This window comes from Lactuca serriola, chromosome 6 (genome assembly GCF_051521515.1).
Source record: "Lactuca serriola cultivar US96UC23 chromosome 6, Lser_US96UC23_V15, whole genome shotgun sequence".
In the NCBI taxonomy this organism is placed as follows: Eukaryota; Viridiplantae; Streptophyta; class Magnoliopsida; order Asterales; family Asteraceae; genus Lactuca; species Lactuca serriola.
In genome coordinates this window covers 193560456-193584462 of record NC_136413.1, presented here as the reverse complement: position 1 = coordinate 193584462, position 24007 = coordinate 193560456, and the positions used below count along the sequence as shown (strand labels likewise).

The following is a 24007-nucleotide window of genomic DNA, read 5'->3' as shown; positions in this document are numbered from 1 at the left end:
CAGCTATGCGGGGGCCAGAAGCTTTCAATGTTGTTTTCGAATCGATAAATATAACAGACGTAGAAAGTGCAATGATGAAAAGCACGGGCTTTGCCCCGGACCGTTTTTTTCATGTTTTTATGAAAAAATCTAAAAGTTTTGACTGCAAGGACCAGAAGTGTCAAAATGGCTAAAGAGTTAAAGGGGTAGGAATTAACAACTTTTTCGAAAAGGGATCAAAGTTGTCAAACCATTCAAGTTTTGTGACCAAACTTTAAATATTAAAAGGTTCATAAAAAGTATAAAATTATTGATTGCAATGACCAAAAGTGTCAAAATGGCAAAAAATGAGGAGCAAAGTTGCCAAAAAAATGACAAGTTTACTATTCTTAAGATTCATTTTGTTTAATATAATAATAATAATAATAATAATAATACGAATGAATGAATAAATAAAAATCATATTGCAAATGTTGTAATGAATGAATAAATAAAAATCATATTGCAAATGTTGTAATGCATGTAAATAACTATATATAATTATATATGTTCATAATTTACCCGGCAATCGTTAAACTGTGACTCGCGCTATAGGTGTATGTATAGTGTAGACAGTACACCTTCAAATTATTTTATTCATATCTCTCTCTCTCTCTCTCTCTCTCTCTCTCTCTCTCTCTCTCTCTCTCTCTCTCTCTCTCTCTCTCTCTCTCTCTCTCTCTCCTGATTGTCCTGATTGGTAGAAAGCAAAGACTGCAGCACCTCCGCCGCATCATCGTCACCGGCCAGATCGATTGTTATACAAGCTACAGTATAGGGTGTAGTCTTCTAATGGCATATCATCCTAACCATATCTCGCAAGATATGGGCCTACAACAACATTTCTCCGACACCGACAACAATTCCGTCCTCCGAACGATTCTTCCAGAACATCACCACCTCGCATCCGCCGCACAATCTTCCTCTTCTTCCCGTTCCGCCGGAAAAGACCACTGGCTCAATAACGCAATTCTCCGGCAACAAGGCAGATTCGGTGGCGGAACTGGCGACGGTAACAATAATATCTTCCTCAACCTGCAAACGAACCACAATAATTCAGATTCTGCAGCTACGACGTCATCTCAGCATCACCACCATCAACAGGTTGCTAACAATAACAACAATCAGTGGCTATCGAGATCGATATTGCAGAGGAACGTTAGTGATGTTAGAGGAGACGACGGAGTTGCGGAAGTTTCTACTGACTCAATTATCGCCGCCGCCGCCGTGATGTCTTCTCACAGTTCACCTGATCTGAACAATCATTCTAGAAACATCGCTGCAAGTCAGGTTTGAACGTTTCCACTATGAATTTCAGATTTACACAAGTTTTCGTATATCCTTCATTTTCAACTACTTCCGGTATCATTCAAAAATGAAGTATAGATTTAACTTTTTAAGTTCATGTAGGTTTATTAATTCATAAATTATTAATTAAGTCTCTCGTTTTTCCCCATATTTCATCTAAAAAATAATTTCCACTAATAACAATTAACAACCATTCATATAATATTATGATTCTGATTGAAAGATACGATCGAAATATTAGGTTTTCCCCTTACCTTATTGTTTCACGTCATTAACTTGAATAGTAGTATTTGATTTGAAACAAATTTCTGACTTCCAAAATTATGCATATATAATAAGTTTGCAGTAATATTCTATAGGACTGTTTTGATAAAAAAAAAAAAGAATCATATACATTTTCAAAATTAAACGTACAAAAACAGGTGTTGGCATTTCAATTCATTATGATTTGTTTTTAAGTAACTAACCAAACTATTTTGTAGAATGAAAAGGAAAAGATTTCATTTAACAAAAAATATATGATGCCAATCATTAAATCATAGTACTGATAATCGTATACCACAGTTCTTATCTCGATATTCTTTCACCGAAAACCGATGACACAAGATTCATAAAAGCAAAAGTTAAAAAAAAAAAAAAAAAGACGTGTTATTCGTAAAAAAAATAAAAATAAAAAATATATGTTAATGTTTTCTTTTCTTCAACTTTCCTGAGATAATGCCTTGATTTTTCTGATAAGAGGATCTAAATTTATTTATTTGGCCATTTTAAGTCATTAAAGGGTGTTGGTGACATCGATTTTAATGCATGGAGTTTTCTTCGTTTTCTATTGCTGAAAGTAACAATAAATATTAGATAATTAATGATGAATATTACTATTTTTTATTGATGAAATCATTTTAAACACAAATTCGCTGACAGCCATCAAAATGATAGTGAACCTAAATATATAATGTTTATTTTTTATAAAAATAAAAATAAAAAAAATTATAACAATCTAAACAAAGAGAAAATATAAAAAAATTTATGAATCACGATAAGCACCTTCAGTTTATTTGTCTATTGATAATTGATAAAGAAATTTTTTACTATTAGTTTTCAAAAAAAAAAAATGCTACCTCTGTTCTCATTCTTATACCAGAGTCACATAATTAATGTCTATTTGTATTTGCATTTTAAAAGAGAAAATAGACAATTCTAGTCACAAAACTTTTCAGTGAAAGTAATAAGCAAATAAATTCTTATTTTGATTCTTTAAGCCTAAAATATAAACAATAATATTTTCTTATTATGTTTTTAGTATTGCAGTGTAACACTATTCTTTTTTTTTTTTCACGAAACTTAACTTAATTTCTATCTTGATAAATTATACGTACTAAATTATTTGATTTGGTTAATAAATTATTTGATTTGGTTAACTTTTAATTCTATATTATCTTTCTTGCAACTTTAGCATGTATAAGTTTGGTTTTTGGACTATGAATATATAAATTTTTATAGTGTATATCTTGATAGTATAGCTATTATTAATCAACATAACAATAAAATACCACATTGAACTTCATCAAAAGATTTTAATAACCACATTTATATCTAAATTATTCATAGACATATTTCATAACGAAAGTATATTGAGACAAAAGTTCAATATAGCATCTGGTGTGTAAATAGCAGAATATTTTCATATCTTCTACAAAATAAATTAAACATATTCATCAAAACTAAATGTGAAGTAAAGAAATATAAAAGGCATTACCATCTTATGTGGTTTCTGAAAGTTAATTTATTATATTGCTTGAATTTGTTATAGAGAAAAAAAAAATTAAATGTGGTATCCAAGTCGTACTCTTTGTAAGAATTTGCTAGTATCACATATTCGTGTTGAGTTTTATTGAAAATTATTAAATAAAATAGACTCAACATGTCAAAAATACTCTGAAAAAAGATTAAATTAATTCCTCGTTATTTTAACAAGGAATAAGAATTTAGTTTTATATATATATACCTGTAATGAGTACATAACAATTAATACAAATTAATCTAAACTTAATTGTACTATGATGTAATTGATTAGCTTGTATAAAAGATAAACTGAAAAAAAAAACATACCTTAATATTTGTCAATAAAACTAATCACATTTAGATTCATTATTAGTAAAAATAGTCATATTTAAACTTAATTTGTAGTTAAATAATTAAACAATCATGTTTTAACAAGTGTGTATATATATATAAAAAAAATTGCACATACATGTGAAACATTAATGATTTCTTTTATAAACCTATCTAAAATGTGAGTTTTTACGACAAATCTTAAAACACAATCAGTTTTACAATGATGAACTTTACAAAGACTTACAACAAATCTTAAAACACAATCCGTTTTACAATGATGAACTTTACAAAGGCTTACAATAAATCTATATGTTAGTTGTTTCTATGATTACAAATGTGTTTTGTTTTATAATCTACTTCATAAAACCAATCATTGCTTTAATATTGCAATTGTTAAATCATTTAAATTTTAACTTTGTCCTTGGCTAAAAATAGTCACGCCTGCCAAAAAAAATTCATATGAAGTAATCATGTTTTAAGATCGAACTATATATATTATCATATAAGTAGTTATATAAAAAACTACATGATCAAAATAAGTTATATTTTAAATTTTTATATTATTATATTATTATTTTTTAGAGTACGTAGCAGTGGAAATTAATCCTATTTATATATTGTGTGCTGTTAAAAAAATATCACCATTTTTTATATGATGAAGTTCATTTAAAGTTTCCATATCCGAACTAATTTATCTAGTTGGATATAAATAAATCATTAAGTACGTAGTAAATATGTATAATGTATTACGTATGAGTTAAACATAATGTAAAAACTCTCTCCGAAAAATAAATAAATACAGATATAAAATTTGTTTGTTGTTGTATTTAGTGCAATTATTTAAGTCAAGGGCACTATCAAGACTTAACCCTACAATAAAACAAATGTTCAAATGTAAACAAATCAACATCCTTTAATTAAACCAAACTACATAACTATTTACTAAATGTGAGAAAATGTAGAAAAAAAATAAAAATAAATGGTAAAGATATTCTTACGTAGATAAAACTAAATGATGAGCATGGAAATAATAATAAAAAATGTTCTTGTTTAGCATTTATTGGTTTCACGTCTTTATGCGAAGAATCAATATGAGTAGAATTAATACATTATGTTGTTGCTTAACTTTTTTAAGTGAATGATGCCATAACACTTATCGTCCTTTATGACTTGTTAGTATCAACCTTAAGAAAGAAAAACATGTCACATGGAGTATGAAAGAAGAATGTAGGAGGATATGTCCAAAAACTACTTTGATTACCTTCATTTGGATGTGTGGTTGTTATAAACGAGGGGATGTCTTCTATTTATGGTGTGATACCATCTCTTGGAAGAATCTAGGATTCTACTTTTGTCCTCATTCTACAAAGTTCTTACATAGAGCATTACACTGTGGATTAACTATATTACAAATTTTAGAATTCTACATTCCAGGATAATCGATGCTAACCATCATCTGAGTGGCCTAGAGTAGAGGAGTACAAGAATAAGCCCTTCACAAAAGAGGTCTTGAGTTCAAATCTCCTCCTTAAAACCTCAAAACTTAGGGACCTCGTAGTGGATAAACCCTAAACCCATGATAATCTATCGTTTTGTCCTAAGTTTTCAATATAGAAATCCATGTCACCAATATTATATTATAACAATGAATTATCTTCGTCGTTAAATTGATCAACATTGTTGTTTTTAGTTTTCTAGTGTTGGTAAGAGACTCGTTCTCTACAATTTCTTAGCTAGGTCATTGTAGAATATTTTGTCTACTCAAATGCAATATTTTGAATGGTAAGTGACACTCTTGATCTTCCCACTTATTCTTGTGATGCGTTTGTGAACATCTTGTAGCGTTGAATTGCGTCAAGGAATTTCCCAATTTGGATCTTATTCAATCTTCCAAATCGATTCACTTAGTAGTAATCCTTCATTTGATCAAGCATTGAGTTCTTGGCGGCTTACATATCTGTCTTGTGACTTTACTTGTCATCACTTCTTCAACTTCCTTATTGAACGATTTGATTATACTTGTGAAAGCTTGTATCGTGTCTTCATCTCATCTAGTTAAAGTTTTCTCTTAAAGTGTCTTAAGTAACATCCGGTTATGCATTCATATATTATTTTGACCATCCATTTAGGGTGAAGACTTATAATATAATATATTTATACGGTTATTGTTAGTGATTAGGGTTTAGACCCAAGCTCTTTAGGGTTTAGATTAGGTTTCTTATCTATTTCTATTTATATGAGGTTTAACCTCACTATTTATCAATAAAAACAATCTACTATCTTACATGGTATCAGAGTTCTAGGTTAAAAACCATACTGCTGACAACAATAGTCGTCGGAGGTGTCTTCATTATGTTCCTTATTTTTCCGTTTCTTCTCTTCTCTGCCTAAATAATAAAACAGTCGGCTGACACCAAATCAGAGCCCTTTCATCAACTTTTCTACTGCCTTGTCTACTTATGCCTCCTCACCTTACGCCTCCTCCTCAGTTGGCCACTTCTTTAGATCTCTTTTCCGATTCATCCCCTTCTAATGTTGCGGCTGCTTCTCTCCGATGGCACCTTCTCCACTGAGTAGTCTCTGATCTACAATCGTTTCTTTCTCTATCCACATTGCAGTCGCCGATCTCGCCGGAATTGGTTCCGTCCGCCACAGCTCAAGCCCTCTTTCTTTCTCGTTGTCTTTCTTCGGACTCCTCTATTGCTTATCGTTGTCGTATGATCTTCATCGTCATTGCCGCTCCTCTCTTCTTATACAAAGGAACTGTTGTTGGCCATTGCTTCTTCTCTCTTCTTCTCCAACGAGCAATTGTTGTTAGCTGTCATCGTTAGAGCTCTATCATCGTCGTTGCTATTGTCTTCATTTATGTTATGTTATGTTTTTGTTTTTTCAGTTTAATCGTCCTCTCCCGATCAAACTGCACGGGGATGTTAGTGATTAGTGTTTAGGCCCAAGCCCTTTAGTGTTTAAATTAGGTATTTTATGTATCCCTATTTATATGAAGTTTAACCTCACTATTTATCAATAAAAACAATAAGTTATATCCATGAGATACCTTCATATACCTTTATCGTGACCAGATGACATCAATCATTTATAAATTCTATGAGAGATCGCAGGGCCGGTCCATTGATTTTGAGGGCCCTGTTTGACAAATAATATTTGGGCCCTAAGTATAATTTTTTAGATATATGCAAAATTTATTAATACTACTTATGGGTTCTGTAAATCAATTAAGGTGGGTGAGGATGAAAAAAATATATATTTAATAAAGAAAACGATTGATTAAGATGGATAAGAGCGATTTAAAAAAAAAAAAAAACAAAAAAAAAACAAAACATTATTGATAAATTAAAAAGAAAAAATTCTAAAAACTTTAATTAAAAAATGAGTTAATGGGGAGCCAAGAATTGAAACCATTGAAAATTAAAGTAAATACAGACACTTTGGCCGGTTGAACTAACAAGCATATTTGAATTTGCATAGTATAGTTTTATATATTAATATCAAACTGATAAATAGAAAAAAGAAAAAAAATGAGCAAATTAGGAATCAAAACCTAGTCCATTAGCTGCCGAGATACAGAACGAGTTTTGACCACTTGAACTACAAATGCTTATGGAACTTGTTTACGTAAAATATTATGTATATTAACATTAACTATATAATTTGAGAAAAATTGGGCCCTATTTTTCTCGGAGCCCTGTGCGGCTGCACACCCCGCACCCCTTTAGGGCCGGGTCTGAGAGATCGTAGCGTTTCACCGTATTCTTAAAAGATACTAAGGTTGCCTCATCAATTATACAACCTTTAGACATTTTAGAACGAGCTTATATATAATTATATAAATATAACCATATTTACTAGGATTGTCACTAATTATGTGTACATAGCATACCCCAAATCCATAACAAATCAAGTGACATTGTCTCTATAAGGATGTGTCATATTTAAAAAAAAATATTAATTTTATGTATTTGGGAAGAAAAACCTCAGCAAGCAAAAATGATCCTTCAAGGTCAATTTAGATATAAGGAAGAGGTAGAATATATATATATATATATATATATATATATATATATATATATATATAGTGTTGTAAAACTCGCCGAGTTGGTTGATTACTCTTCCGAGTACTCGCTACTCGGCCCCTTACCGAGGCGAGTTATAGAATCTCGAGTACTCCCCGATCGGCCCCTTACTGAACTGAACAATGTTGTAAAACTCGGTCAACTTGGTGGTTAATATGTATAATATACTTAATGATTTATTATTTAACACACAAATATGTGATTATCACTACATATATATTTTAAATTTTCAGTAATTACTCACGAAGTGAGACCATTATGTGTTTTTCGGTTTTTTTGTATTCACATTCATCTAATTTTGTTATATATTTCAATTAACTTATGGTTTTAACATTTGATTTTGACATATATAATTTCTCTAAAAATATTTATACATGAATTACTAAATCCGAGTACTCCCTGAGTACTCCCGGGTACTCGCTACTCGGTAGTCGGCCGAACAGATACCGAGTAACGAGTTCTACAACCTTGATATATATATATATATATATATATATATATATATATATATATATATATATATATATATATATATATATATATATATATATATATAGGGTTAGGTTCATGTGAGACGGCCTAATTTTGTGAGACCGTGAGACGCATTTTTTTTTTTAGTTAACTCAAGTTCCGAAAATAATATTTAAAAAAAGAATTTTTGGATTTTTCCATTTATTTTGCATTTTAAAATTATTTTTTAGAATATGTACAGTGTAATATTCTATTAGAATATTTCACGTATTTTTCAAAAAAAATAGAATTTTATTTTTATTTTTTTAGTTAATTCAAGTTTCGAAAATAATATTTAAAAAAAAGAATTTTTAGATTTTTCCATTTGTTTTGCATTTTAAAATTATTTTTTAGAATATGTCAGTGTAATATTCTATTAGAATATTTCACGTATTTTTCAAAAAAAACAAGATTTATTTATTTATTTTTTATTTTTTTAGTTAATTCAAGTTCCGAAAATAATATTTAAAAAAAAAAGAATTTTTGGGTTTTTCCTTTTATTTTGCATTTTAAAATTATTTTTAGGTTTGGTATCACAAAATTAGAATGGTCTCAAATGAACCTGAACATATATATATATATATATATATATATATATATATATATATATATATATATATATATATATATATATATATATAGTCCGGTTCTAGTGAAGACTCTTTTTAAAATGATGTCACCTTAAAAAAATTGAAAAAAAATACAATTCATAAAATCAAGCATGGTACTATATTTGGAAGAAAAGAAATTGGAGAAAAACTTTTGCATCATGAAAATTGAATCATGGATCATAAAAATTATTCATGCTTCAATTTTAATGATCCAAAAAAAATCTTAATTTTTTTCTCTTTGATATTGTACTATGCTCGATTTATAATTTGTATTTTTTTATATTTTTTTAAGGTGTACTCACGAGTTTTCACTTTAAAAAGAGTCCTTACCCAATGATCCATATGAATGAAACTTTTTTTTCCTTAAAGGCTCATTGACGCTCTAAAATGCTATAAATCTATTGTCAATAAACCTCGAATTTGATGGATATTAGATGTTGTTGCCAATAGCGATGACAAGAAAGGTATTGCAACGGAGAGGACTGGAAACCATAGAAAAGGCAACGTTTTCTACTTCCATCGTTCAACAAAAATTAAAGAAGATAAGATTAATCAAATCTCTTGATAGAGGCTTTGTAAGGGGACCAACCATGTTTACATACGAATTGACAAAATAAACATTGATACAACTTTGAATTGTCTCACATAATTTTATTTTAAAAACGAGTATGTCTAACTTCCCCTCATATACAACATTATACATTTCAGACAATATACCATCATTATTATAGTGCATGGAAATAAAGGGAATTTAAGCATCATACATGCGAATATCAACAAGAATTTATGTAACTTTACTTGGCTTTTCCGTACACACATAAGGCAATAAAGTCGACTTCCATAATCACGTGCTTTATATATTTTTGTTTTTTGTTTGACTAATAAATCGCTCCTCTAGTAAGGGTATAAATCCATCCACTGGGGATTTAGAATCACTTGTGTCATTTATCTCGTTTGTGTCATAGTATCCTTCATAAACTTCTAGATACAACCAGTTGCGAATCTAAACTAAAAAACCATACGGTTCACTAATTTTTCTATAGAAATTTTTATATACAAATTCAAATATTTTTTTTGTAAGATAAATCCTAATTTTTTCGAAGATAGGTATAGAAATTTTAGATAAATTAAAAATATTAGGTGAATCATTTGACCAACTTTACTTATGCAAAACATCGTCATGGAATATCATGTGTATTTCAATTTCATACACATTTATGAGTCCCAGTGAGATATTCCAACCAAATCACAATATTTGATTAGAATTCAGATTCTACTGTCTTTTGAAAACTTATCTTTGAAGAATTTCACATATGCAGATTGTAGATTATACGATAATACATGGTTACTTATCTAAGAGACATTAAGCTTTTTTTTTTTTGGCATAACCAACAAATATTATTTTGGTAGATTTGGCTCCTAACTTATAACTCTTAGGATCAATTGTTTGATAATATGCTGTACAATATTGAGAACTGAGAAGTAGCTGGAAGTTTGTTCTATCCAAACATCTCCTATTTTCATTTCAAAATAAATTAAAATAAGTTGTTAATTATACTTAATATATTGATATTTTGTGATTGTTGAAAATTTTGATGAATCTATGAATAAAATGACTGTATTTTTCATGAAGCGAATAGGACATTTCTTTATAAATTTCTAAGTCTAGTATTTGTTTTCATTTAAAAGCAATATTACTAGAAAATTGATAAGATTGATTTTTCTTAGAGTTTGGTTTTTTCTTTTCTTCTTTACAGTTAAATTTTATAAAACTCAGTGTCTTTTTTTTTTAACCACTGATTTTTTTTATTAAACCACTATAGTTTTATTTTGTTAAAATCCTTTTTTTTCAATTTTCCCCGATAGAACTTTTTTCTTTTCCTAGTAATGAATGGCAAAAATTAATCGTAAGATTAACTTTCTAGTTAAAGATGGTTTTTATATAAAAATTCAAAATTTTAATGGTTAATTCATAAAAAAAAAATCTTCAAAGTGGTAAATTCAAAATTTTAAGGTTTTATTTAGTGATTTTGTTTTTTTAAAAAGAAAAAAGATTAAAATAGAAAAATTCTTTTGATGGTTAAAACAGAATAAAATCCAAAATACGGAAACTATTATCGAATTTGCTCTTAATTTTTTGTTCAAATTTTGATTAATAATATACTAATATTTTTTAAATTATACATAAATATGTTCTTTTTTAAGTGAAATGGGGAATGAGTTTTTTTTTTTTTTCAAAACAAAAGGTAAAAAAGTGTTCTGGACGTTTTTACCGTTTCTCCCACCTTTTCTCAACAAATCTATCAGTAATTCTATCATTTGTGCATTAATAATTGTTCTTTTCGCATGATTGCTTGTACATTAATGACAAACCCAAGCAACCAAAAGGTGTCATTCCTCTAAAAACCAAATCCGTCGGTTACGATTCTCATAATAATGAACCCATCACAGGTGGATAATAATGTCGGAGGAGAGCTCGGAGAGAGTGAGGCAGGTGGCACCGACGGCGGTGGTGGTGGTGGATCGTTAATGAATTGGCAAAATGCGAGACAAAAAGCAGAGGTACTGTCGCATCCGTTGTACGAACAGTTATTAGCGGCTCATGTGGCTTGTCTGCGCATCGCAACGCCGGTGGATCAGCTGCCGAGAATCGATGCACAGCTTGCGCAGTCGCAGCAGGTGGTTTCGAAGTATTCCGCTCTTGGAGGCCATGGTAATCTTGTTCATGATGATAAGGAGCTTGATCAATTCATGGTACGTTTCTTCATTTCATTTTTTTCGTTTTAGTAACTTCTGCTTAATCTGAATCTGTATGTTGCAATGGATTTATCGGTTTAAGCTGTGAAGAAAAAGCATAGCCTTAGAGAATTTGTTAATTCTGATGTCGAATGCCATAATTGCTTCTAATTCCATTGAATCAGTAAACTGTTGGTGTATCAAAAACCAAAAGCACTCTTATCGTTTCCATAATGAGAGCCTTCTGATCTTTGATCTAGACATCTAGGACCACATATAATTGACAAAAGTTTCAGAAAAGTTTATGCCCACATATAATTGTGTGAAGATGTAGATGGCGTTTACAAAAAAAAAAATTGATTTTAAAAGATAAAAGTATCAATAATTGATCGTTGTCATTGTGAATGTGTAATCATCACAATTATGCTAGTTATAATATTGTTTTATATTCATTTTTCACAATTAATTAGATCTTAAAAAGGCACAAAAGTAAAATTGATGTAACAATGATATTATGTACTCTTATATATTCATAATGCAGACACATTATGTTCTGTTGCTTTGTTCTTTCAAAGAACAATTACAGCAACATGTTCGAGTTCACGCAATGGAAGCAGTAATGGCCTGTTGGGAGATTGAGCAATCCCTACAAAGCTTAACAGGTGACGTATAAGGTTTTTCTCTTCTTTCCCAAAATCACTTCAAACACATGTTACATTCTTGAGTTGTTACAAAAATGCCCTCATTTATTCTTTTCTTTTTGGTTGGAACAGGAGTGTCCCCTGGAGAAGGCACAGGGGCAACAATGTCCGATGATGATGAAGATCAGGTGGATAGTGATGCCAATTTATTTGATGGAAGTCTTGATGGACATGACACCATGGGATTCGGCCCTCTTGTCCCAACAGAGAGTGAGAGGTCATTGATGGAACGTGTTAGGCAAGAGCTAAAGCATGAACTCAAACAGGTGAGACAATTGAGCTCCACACCTATTTTAATTGGTGACGGTAACAAGGGCATTTTCGTCTTTTCACATACAATAAATCAATAGCCAATCCTTGTCCCATCTTTTTACATCATTCTGAGCTCTCACAAATGCATGTCAAACCAGTATAATCTGTTTTGTCATGTACTTATCATTACATTAAATCCTTGGTTTTTTTTTAATCTTTTTTTTTTAATTTTTGTTATTAGGGTTACAAGGAGAAGATTGTGGACATAAGGGAGGAAATATTACGCAAAAGGAGGGCAGGAAAACTACCTGGTGATACTACCTCTGTTTTAAAAGCTTGGTGGCAATCACATGCCAAATGGCCATACCCTACTGTAATTTTTCAGCCTACAACTCTTTTAAGCTTCCTTTAAAATCAAGAACTACTACTTTACTTTACCACTTTAAAAGCTTGATAGCTTTTGAATTACTTTATTGTGTAGGAAGAAGACAAAGCACGATTGGTTCAAGAAACAGGGCTACAGTTGAAGCAGATAAACAATTGGTTTATCAATCAGAGAAAACGCAACTGGCATAGTAATCCTTCCTCTTCTACAGTCTTGAAGAGCAAACGCAAAAGGTATTACTCATTATATTTTAATGCAACATCATCATCGTCTATTTAATTTGTATAAAAGAATTATAGAAATTAGTTTTTATGTACTTTTTATAAAATAATAAAAGGGGCAACCATCAACACTAATCACAAAAAGAAGCAATGCAGGTGATCGTGATGGTGATCATATCATGTAAATCAAGCAAACCTGTACATGTAATCTACGAGCCCAACCCACACACAGATATGCAACAAATCTCCAACCAAAAAGATGAAAATGGTAAGATTTGCATTTTTAAAGTTATATATATATATATATATATATATATATATATATATATATATATATATATATATATATATATATATATATATATATATATATATGATGATCGATTAATACTATATATATATATTGCTTTTAACTGTATTATTGTTGTGTTTTTGATAGCAGTTGTATATCATAATAATTATGCTAGTGATTCTTATAGTTTCTATGTGTGCCCATTCATAGGCACTCTTCGTATGGCGTATGATATTATGTTTTTTTATTGATTTTTAACTAATAAACTTTACAAATGGTTATGTGAAAAATTAAGCTTACAAAATCAAACTGTTTTTAACTAAACTGTCTCAAAGATACCTTTTGGAAATATATATGAATGAAAAAAGAGTCAAATTACATAAAAACCAACCACTGTGTTTTGGTCATTTGGTTTAACCAATATGTTTTTAGTTTTCACAATGAATGTCACCAAAGTTTTACAATGTTGATCGCTTTGATATGCTATAATAAGGTAAAGTAGTCACAATAGAAAACTGTCTGACTTTAGTAAAAATTTTGACATTATCAATTAAGGCCATTAAATTTTTGATAAATTTTTTATTGTGACTACTTTAACCTACAATTGAACAAATTGGCAAACTTGGTGATCTTCATTAACCTCAAGTAATAATTAACCAACAAAAATTGCCAAAGTATAGTTGTTTTTATGTATTTTGCCAAATAAATGATAAATCATTTGATGGAACAATGATTAAAAAATGGTAGAATATGTATAAGTCATTGTATTTTGGTATTTTTTATGGTTTAAAACTTTGACAATTGTTTCCTATTTCGACCGGTTTGACATGCTAAAACGGGTTAAAGTGATTCCTATATAAAATTTTGTCCATTGTCTTAAATTTAGATACTAAACTATCCACGAAAATCACTAAACTTTGATAATAGATCTATTCAAATTCATTGGAAGGAACTGAGAGAGATGTGGGGTTGAACGGAGCTTCTTGGAATTTGGGGATGGTATTGGTGGGAGATTCGTGATTTTACTTTACGTTATTCATCCCCTATTAGTTTGGAAATATTAACGCATGTCTTTTTCAACCCCTAATCAAAAATTTTAATTAATTTAGTTGACATGGATGATTAATTTTTAATAAAAGTAACAAAAATTGTTCAATAAAATGGTAATCTCAATTGATCAATTGTAATTAGTAACTTTGTTAAAATCAACATTCTTATTGAAACATAAGTTTATCATCATTAAAAGATTTGCAAACAATAAAATGTTATGTTTTATTGCTTGATGTATGGTTACATTTTTTTAGGTAAATTATAAAAATATGTAACACTGTGTATTAAAAGCTTCTCCAAAGGTTATTATTGTTTTTATTTACCACTTAGGTACCCATATCATTCGAGATAACCTTTTTTTACCACTAAGTGCTCAATACTTAGATACAATTACACAAATTGTATCCATAGTTTACTAAAAGTCTCAAAAAAATTATGCGAATAGTCCCTATAGTAAAAGTCATATGGTTTTGCTAGAAACAACAAGAAACAATGGGGAAACATTGGTATTGAAACAAGACGGGATTGATAAGATCGAATTGGTAATCCTAGGTTCTTGTCAGGCCTTTGGGTTTTTTTATGCAGAATTTCTTGAACACACTAAGACCAATAACTTTGTCAAAGCCAACAATTAAGCAAAACATGCCTACTATTTAACGTGATATGAAAGTGTAACATCTCAAAATTCATGATAAAATTTCTTGTTTTTAAAACCATTTAATAATCCATAAGTCTTACAAAACATTGTCTCCAAACAGTATAACCATAAATCAGAAAATCTCAAAATCATCTATCAATAAAATATCCAAGGATGATGTGTACGATCACGCATTTGTCTTGCCAAGATCATCTGATGTACCTGAAACCATGAAACCAAACTGTAAGTCAAAGCTTAGTGAGTTCCCCCACAAAACCCCACACAAAATACAATAACAATTACAATAAATGCATATAAGGTTTGTTGACCCAAAGCCTTAACCCAACCATCCGAGTTTGTTGGTCCACCGCACGAAGCAGTACCTCAACCCAACTACTAATATCTCAACATATGCAACAGAAAAACAATAATCAGCAAGTGCAGATAATCATACAGATCTACCAATATAACAGGTAACTACAACATAAAAACATCCTATATACCAGGATACATAACCTAGTAGGCTGACATTGGTGCCTTCGACTCACGAGTACATCGAGAAGAACTCACCCGAACAACTTTACAGAAGCCCAACAGCTACCTCAACAACACCATAACCAACCCAAGCTTCCCAAAACCAAACCGAGACCATCCCTTAGTCAAATACTCAATTTTACCCTAGTTTGACCAAATATCAAACTGGTCAAAAAGTCAACGGTCAAAGATAAGGTCAAAATTGCCAACAACAGATCTCCATGTCGTGGCCTTCCTTGGCTACGTCATGGGATGCCAAAATAATTGTTGACTCTCCAATCTCCACGTCTTGGTAACCTAAGGCCACGTCGTGGGGACCAGTCTGAACCGCTCAAACGAGATTAATCCATTTTCTTCCGATTTCAATAGCTCCAAAGCTCATATATGATCCTTTCCAAGGTCTTAATGGATAAAGTTTATAACTTTATCCATTAGGAAGGTCCAAACCACCAAGATGTGGACTTTAAGTCTCAAAGGGGCCCAAAATGCATCTTTCTTAACTTAATCCATTAAGTCCAAGTCTCTAACCTTCTGATCTGGATCAACATGTGTTTAGATGGATAAAGTTTCCAATTTTATTCATAATAAATTCACTAACTTTCAAGATCTGAACTCTAATACACCAAAATGTCCTAAAGAACTAAGATAACTTGCATGGCTAAAAGGAAAGGCAAAAGATCATAACTTTCTTAGTCCATGAGGTCCAAGAAGCATTCTAAATTGATCAAAAGATGTTGGAGTCCACTCAACTCCAAGATCATCCATAAAATGGACCAAAAGTGCCAAAAACCCCAAATGACAAGATCTAAAGAACTAGATAGCAAGATTGGAACTTTATACTTACAATAGTCTAGAAATATAGTGTCTTTAAACTTCATCAAAATAACATAAAAAGCATCCAAATGATGAGATAAAAGAGAGAAGAAGCTCAAATCTTGAAGGTGGAGGCTAGGGTTTCTCCCAAGGGGTCCTAGAGGTGTGGAGGCTGCTAAAATGCCCAAAAATACGGAACCTTATGCTTAAATACGTTGAAACCCCTAAAATCATGGGCTTGGGTCTGAAAGACGACCACGCCGGGGGCTCTGATCCCCACATAGTGGCGACGGTTTTCACCCAAATCCACCTCAATTTCAAACAACCATAACTTCTTCGTTTCAACTCCGTTTTCGATGACATTTATATCCACAGAAAGGTATTGATGAGCCTCACACTTCTATCTAGTTAATTTTGGCTTAACACATGTCAAACTAAAAACCACAATCCATGAAGGAAGTTCAAAACATTATTTTCTCATTTTACTCTTTGACTCCAAAACACAAACCAAGGGCTTAGATCACATAATTAATATTATCAACATCCAATAGGGTCTAAACCCTATTCCCTTGAAGCCCAAGGCCTTTACTTGATCCATTTATTATCCACAATCCAAAATAATAAACTCCTCGAAACATGATGTTACAGAAAGAGTACGTCACATAGTATACTCGCTCTTCAGTGTCGCCCCTGGGTGCGTGCGAGTTGTGCGGTCGCAAGAGGCCTCCGATTTTAAGGGGGCTCCAAATTTAGGGAACATATATAGTAATGGTGTTGCTTTTTTCATATAATACATTTTTATGTACTTTTATTAAAGAACAATAGCAATTAGTTCTATACACAATGTAACATTTGGTTGCAATCTTAAAGTAATTTTAAATGTGAAAAAAAAATCAACGAAAAAGAAAAAAAATCAAAATCTTACCATAAATTCTATAATCTATCAAAACTTTAAGGAAAGTATCTATATAAGAAAAATACATATATGTTTCTAATATAAGTTCAAGCAAATGTTATAGTTTTTATAAAACTCGTCAAAAGATCAAACCCTAACAAACCTAAAAATGGTACCAGTAGATTGTCGATGTTGCTCGTCTCTCTTGGTGAAAAATGCCGTTTTTCTATCTTGAATCTTGATATCTCGCTAAGTTGTTGATAGTCTCCTTGTCCTTCTGCAATCGTCTAATTGACTCCTAAACTATGGGTTATTGTCTCTTATGTCTTTAAATTTCCCAAATCCCACCCGTACTTAACTTCTTTCTCTCCCATGCTAAATGACCCTTTTTTATTTGAATGATTTATTTATGAATTCATAATGAAGTAGAGAAAGTAAAAAAAAATGTTGTTGGTTTTCCCTTATATATAGTATAGTGTCTTGTGAATTGTGTTTATCATTCGATCACTATGTTTTATAGCTTTTGCTTTTCAATGTTTGGTATAGAGGAGTCATAGTAGAGCGTTGACAAATTTTAGGGTAGGATAGGGGAGGGTGGCAATGGCTTCTAATATTAATATTAGGGGTGTGCAATAACCCGCATAAACCGCCCGCACCGCACCAAACCGCATCGCATAACGCGGTTTAAGATACTCGCGGTGCGGTTTGCGGTTTGTATTTTTGTTAAACCGCATTATGTGGTGCGGTTTGCGGTTTACGATTACAAAATTATGGTTTAAACCGCACCGCATTGATAAAATCAATTAATGATTATATATATATATATATATATATATATATATATATATATATATATATATATATATTCGAAAATATTTTGACATGTCCTAAATTAGTGACATTATCTTACGTTTTTAAAATGTAATCTTAATTAATCCAAAATTTAACGTAGTTACCATATTTTTTTTTGTCTCAAATTCATTTTCAACTAAGATTCAGTGACCATTATTTTATGGTCACTATGTTTTCTTAACTTATGTATATTCATAACTAGTTAATGACCACAATTGTTTGACCACCAAATTTCTTAATGACCACTTAGTGAGCCGTTAGTGATGACAATGATAGTATTATCATTAGATTTAAAGTAAATAATTAGTCAAACCGCAAACCGCATGTAAACCGCATAATGCGGTTTTGAACGTTCGTGGTGCGGTTTGCGATTTCTAAATAACTCAAACCGCATATGCGGTGCGGTTTGCGGTTTTGGCTCTATACTACACCAAACCGCACCGCACATACCCCTAATTAATATAATATAGTCTAATACTTAGAAAGGTTATAAAACAAAATTTTGTTGATGCTCTAACTGTTTTAAACATTAATTTTTGATAAATATTACAAATATTTATTGTTAAGTTATTAACATTGATTATTTTTTTGTTAAAAAATAAAAAATACCTCTAGCTTTAAATCGAGCTGTTCTGAACATAAAAGAAAACAAAAAAGAATAACAATTTATTCATTGTCAAAGATGATATATCAATCGATTTATCGTCAAACAAATGTCGGAATACCATCGTAACAAAGAATTAGTTGTGAAAGAATATAGAGAAGAAGAAGCTGAATTACGTGTGTCAGAAAACATGGATGAAGCTCATGAAGCTGTGGAAAAACCTAGAGAAAAAGTTCATGATGGTGTGGACGAACCTAGAGACGAAGAAGTTGAACTTCAAGTGCCACAAGATATGCCTTGTGTGAATGAATACATAGCCATCTTGAATGGTAATGATGATGACAAAGAAGATATTCCACGAACACGTATGATCCTAGAAACTAGAACATCTAACAAGTAAATACATTCAAGAAACTAGAACACGTATGATCCTAGAAACTATAACATCTAACGAGTGGATACATGATGTTATGGTAATGAATTTACGAGATGTTTGTTAGCAACTTTGAGTTTTAAATTTAGTGATAGCAAATTTACTTAATAATATTTTACAAGAAAGATTTTATGCGGTTTCACTTTGATTTTCGCACAAAGTCTTTGACATGTCAAGGTCGGTTATGTCTCTCCTAGCTAACACCCTTTGGGAACCCAACTTTATTTAGACTAAAATTTATTTAAATGTTCAATAAAAACAAGTTGGTTGCTGAAAACCAGTCATTAAATTATATTATATGGTGAGTGGTTAAGATCTTAATGAAATGTTCCTTTGGTAATTAAAGGATTTCACCAATTCAGTAAAATTATATATGGTATTGAATAACGTCCTCAAATTGATTTCATTGCTTTTGTTTGTCTAAAATTTCTAGAACTTTTGTATTAAGCTTGTAATAAGAGTTAAATGTCTCTACCTCTTTAGGTTTCCAACTGCCTATTAATTTTTTACTAAAGATCCGAACCGATACCTAAAACTCCATGAGAAATGAAAGGACATGAACTGGCCCGTTAACACTGCATTGGACTTTTGCTCATAAATCAGGCCCAACGAAACTACAAATGTTAATCCACCAATCCACGTGATATATATTATTTAATTTTTATAGAATTAGATATTGACGTCTTATAGTGGATCGAAAACATGAAACGACCTGATCTATCAACATTGTTTGTGACCTTTTAATACTTTATATAAAAATATTAGTTTATCACTTTAAGATAAAAAAAACTATATAATTATGGTATAGCTATATTTTTTATAAAATAATTTATGATGTTATAATCAATTATGTATTTTCTTCTGTCCAATTGTATATAACTTCTACCGATAAAAGCAACACGTGTGTCGTCGATATGACTCAACCAAATGCATTATATATGCGGTGTGTGTTGCTTTGTCGTCACATAATCTCAATCGACATTATTTGTTTTCTTAAATCTTTGACATCTTATTTATGGGAAATTTTAGTTTTGTTATTTTTCGATTTAACCATTGAAAAATATATTTTTTATGTGAACCACTAAGACTAGAAGGAGCCATACCACACACACCGCATTAAGTTTTGAGAATCCTACTTGTAACACCCGGTTTTCAAGTATAACTTTGTACATTGTTTTGGAATCATTAAGTTTAGAGATTTCCTCTTAGTAGCAACGCAACCAAGTTAAGGGTCTCGATGCAAATTTTTCACAGTGCGACCTTTAATGAAGCTCGCGACGTGATGGACCCAACCCTTGAAGCCTCAATATTTGGGCTTATTTAGTGGCACAAACCCCTAGGCTTCATCATTCACTTAGCCTCTATCTCATAGAAACCATCACATGCAAACCCTAGCCTCCTCTTGAGTTTTTGAGTTGTTTTCTCCCTTTGGTGAAGCTTGAAGGTGTTCTTTGTTGCAATAAATTGTTGTTCAAGTCAAATGCAACAAGTGTCAACCCTCCTTCCTTACTTAAGACCTTTATGAGCATTCAAGTTACATGCTTTTTCTTCTTGAATGATAGATTTAGGCTATTTTGGCTCGGGTCTGGTGCTTTCTTGTTGTTTTGGTGGAGTTTGGAAAACTACAGACCCAAGGTTGAATCTTGGGGTCTTCTGGACCCTTTGTGACAGATTGAGATGATTGTTATCTTGCATTTGACGTCATGCAAGGTAATGGGCTTAATTTTGGTCTCTTTTGACATGGGTTAATATATTTTGGCATCTAAGGCACCTAAATGGACAAAAGTTTGGAATTTTATCCATTAGGACCATGTTTTGATAGGTTCTGGAAGGATAGAGTTTAGGTCTTGAAAGATTATGACCTTAAGGAAAAGGCGGATGTTAAGTTGGGTTTAGCGGCGCAACTACCTTGGTGTCACGACGCGACATTGAGGGTCTCGCGACTGTTTTGTTGCCTAGTAATCACGGCGTGAGAAATAGTTGGTCACAAAGTAATGGTTGTTGACTGTTGCCTTTTGTTGATTATTGTAACAACCGAAAAATACAATAAATTTTAAATTTTTCAAAAACCACTCGATTCCATTAAATCTTTACAAGAAGGTTTCCAATACAAAACATTTAACGTATTCCCAAAATCACATTACTACAAAATCATGAGGAGCGGTACGATCACGCCTTCGCCTTGCCACGGTCTCCTGAAGAACCTGAAAAACATAAAACCACAACTGTAAGCCCGAAAGCTTAGTGAGATACCCCCAAAATACCAACCACTATACCATACACGCATAACATGCCACAACATATCTGATCACAGAACAGCCATGTATTTCGGGTCTACTGTGTGACTGGTCCGCCGCACCGGCCTACAGTCCACCTGGTCCACCCTCTGAGTCTAGCCATAAACCTCGAGTCTACAATTGATTGGTCCGCCCCCACCGGGCCTTCAATCCACCTGGTCCACTCTCCGAATCTAACCACATACATCGAGTCTGCAGTGTGATTGGTCCGCCCGCACCGGGCCTTCAATACACCTGGTCCACTCTCTGAGTCTACAGTATGACTGGTCCGCCCGCACCGGGCCTTCAGTCGGCCTGGTCCACTCTCCGAGCCTCGGCACGTCTGGTCCGCCCTCTTGGGGCCTACAGCCTATCCGGACCGCTCGCTGGGCCTTCGGATCAACCGGTCCGCCCTGGGTATCTTGGCCTACAGCACAAAGCAGGACCCGCCTCAACCCAACTCCAGTCCAAACAACCATGTGCACATATACATACAATCATATAGCAATTCACAGTCAACAAGCAGATCAAACAGATCACATAACATATCACCATCTTAACCAGGATACCGACCTAACAGGTCACTAGCATAGCATCACCCTATCTCTCAGGATACCGATCTCAATCAGGTCTCTAACATATACCATCCTAGCTCTCAGGATGCAAACATATCAAAGCAATAACATAACAATAACTACCCGGATCTCAATCCGATAAGGGCCGGCCTTGGTGCCTTAGACCCTGTTGATATAGTGAGGATAACTCACCTCGAATATGTCGGCTGAAAGGATAAGATCCCGCTGCTCCAAACTCCGACACGAACTCCTCCACTAAACACCAAAATACTCAACTCAATAAATACCCTTAATTACCAAAATACCCATGGAAGACAATTGGTCAACCTTTGGACAAGGTCAAAGTCAACCCCTGACTGACTCTACTCGTCGAGTCAACCCGATGACTCGCCGAGTCCCCATACTCAGAACTTCCCTCAATCCGCGACCTAACTCGCCGAGTCACCCCGAGACTCGTCGAGTCCAACAACTCTGAGTCCACTCGCCCACAACTCACCGAGTCATCCCTTGACTCGCCGATTCTCGACTCAACCAGAAAATATTGGGACTCTTCGACAAGACTCGCTGAGTCCAAGGACAGACTCGCCAAGTCTAAGGCTATCTTCAACCTACTTGTCGAGTTGTTCATACAACTCGTCGAGTTCCAGGCCATCTTCATCCAACTCGCCGAGTTGTTCTTCCAACTCGTCGAGTTCCAACTCATCTTCAAGCAACTCGTCGAGTCCACCCATGTGACTCACCGAGTACCACCGGTCTGAATCCATACAGGAGCACTCCAAGCCATGCAATTGATCTAAAACATAGATATAGCCTCCTACATCCCATCCATCACGTAAAGTGGCAAACTTTACGTGAATCCAAGGAGATCTAGACCTTTAACACTTAGGGCTAGGGTTTAGGACATGATAGCTTCACTACACACTTGAACACAGAGACTTTCAGGCATTCCAACCCTTCTCCACTCTAGATCTGAGGTAGCAACCTCAGATCTAACCTTTAAACTCCAAAACCCCAAAAGATATGATTCCTAACACCCCCAAAATGAAGAATCTAGACAATAATAGCTCAACAATGGAATGATACCTCAAAAAGGAAGCCCAAGAGAAAATTAACCCGAATCCTTGCAAAGCCCTTTGATCCAAGCCTCTTCCTCTTCAAGATCTCTTCAACAACCACCTCTCCAAGCTCCAATTTGCTCAACAATGGGGTCTCTCCACGAAATTAGGGTTTCTGGGACTCTAGGGGTGATAAGGAGGTTGGGGAGGAAACATAATGTTCCTTATATAGGGCTCAACCCCGAGAATTAGGGTTTTCTCCATTCAGCGCCTACTCGTCGAGTCTATCTTACTGACTCGCCGAGTCGGCTACTTAACACGTGACCAAGTCGCGACTCTACTCGCCGATTCCACCCATGGACTCGCCGAGTCGCTCTTTCCCAATTTACTCTTTTAGCCCTTCAACTCCACTCTTGATATTTCAGGATGTTACAATTATTGACATTTTGGTCAGTTTGACTTTTTGTCAAACTAAGCGTTTTATGTTATAGACGGAGGTTTGACCTATGATTGGTTTAGGTGGTGCTTGTAGCTGATTGTGCGTGACTTTGAGTATTATCATTTCAGGTCTTTGATTCAAGTGAATCTTATTACTATACTATATAGGACACTAGGTGTCGATGTATGATTGTTGTATATATAGCTAGTTGTTTATATGCTTACATGTTTGTTGGGAGAGGCCCGTTGGGTTGGGCCCGCGTGAGTGAACAAACACGTTAGGTTAGGCTTGTTATTTGTGTGATATGTGGTGTTTTGTGCAACTCACTAAGCTTTGTGCTTACGGCTTAAAGTTTAAATGTTTCAGGTGCTTTATGTAGAAAAGGGAAGGGCATAGCGTGATTACATTGCATGTGTTGTTATGTAGCAAAGGGAAGTACATGCGGGCACAACTTTATGTTTTATTTTAGAATGTTGATTTGATTAACTTTATTCCGCTACTTTTAACCGTTTGTTTTTGGAACATAGTTGAATGTTATTATTATGATTATTTCTGGTTAAAGATTATGGTTTTTATTAATGGTGAAATGAACTCTATTTTAGTA

At 32.9% G+C, this 24007-nt stretch overlaps 1 protein-coding gene across 7 annotated transcripts; it reads left to right on the top strand.

Annotated features, from left to right (window-relative positions):
- Positions 1-589: 589 nt before the first annotated feature.
- On the top strand, positions 590-24007 carry LOC145057687 (homeobox protein knotted-1-like 7). 7 transcript variants are annotated; one of them, XM_079005557.1, is made up of 8 exons: positions 590-1308; positions 11105-11407; positions 11931-12051; positions 12163-12356; positions 12584-12715; positions 12824-12960; positions 13094-13216; positions 23770-24007. In XM_079005557.1, exons 1-7 carry the CDS (start codon positions 811-813, stop codon positions 13131-13133), a joined length of 1425 nt encoding a protein of 474 aa, XP_078861683.1. In that variant the 5' UTR covers positions 590-810; the 3' UTR covers positions 13134-13216; positions 23770-24007. The 7 variants fall into 7 exon arrangements, with proteins under 7 accessions (XP_078861683.1, XP_078861684.1, XP_078861688.1 ...); XM_079005558.1 differs by lacking the exon at positions 23770-24007 and adding an exon at positions 14190-14421; XM_079005562.1 differs by having other exon boundaries at positions 592-1308; positions 13105-13216.

Excerpts from the sequence above, each read along its gene's own strand:
- LOC145057687 (XM_079005557.1), top strand. The coding sequence starts at position 811 with ATGGCATATCATCCTAACCATATCTCGCAAGATATGGGCCTACAACAA. Across the intron at positions 11,408-11,930 it reads AGGAGCTTGATCAATTCATG|ACACATTATGTTCTGTTGCT; the intron begins GTACGTTTCTTC and ends TTCATAATGCAG. Across the intron at positions 12,357-12,583 it reads TAAAGCATGAACTCAAACAG|GGTTACAAGGAGAAGATTGT; the intron begins GTGAGACAATTG and ends TTTTGTTATTAG.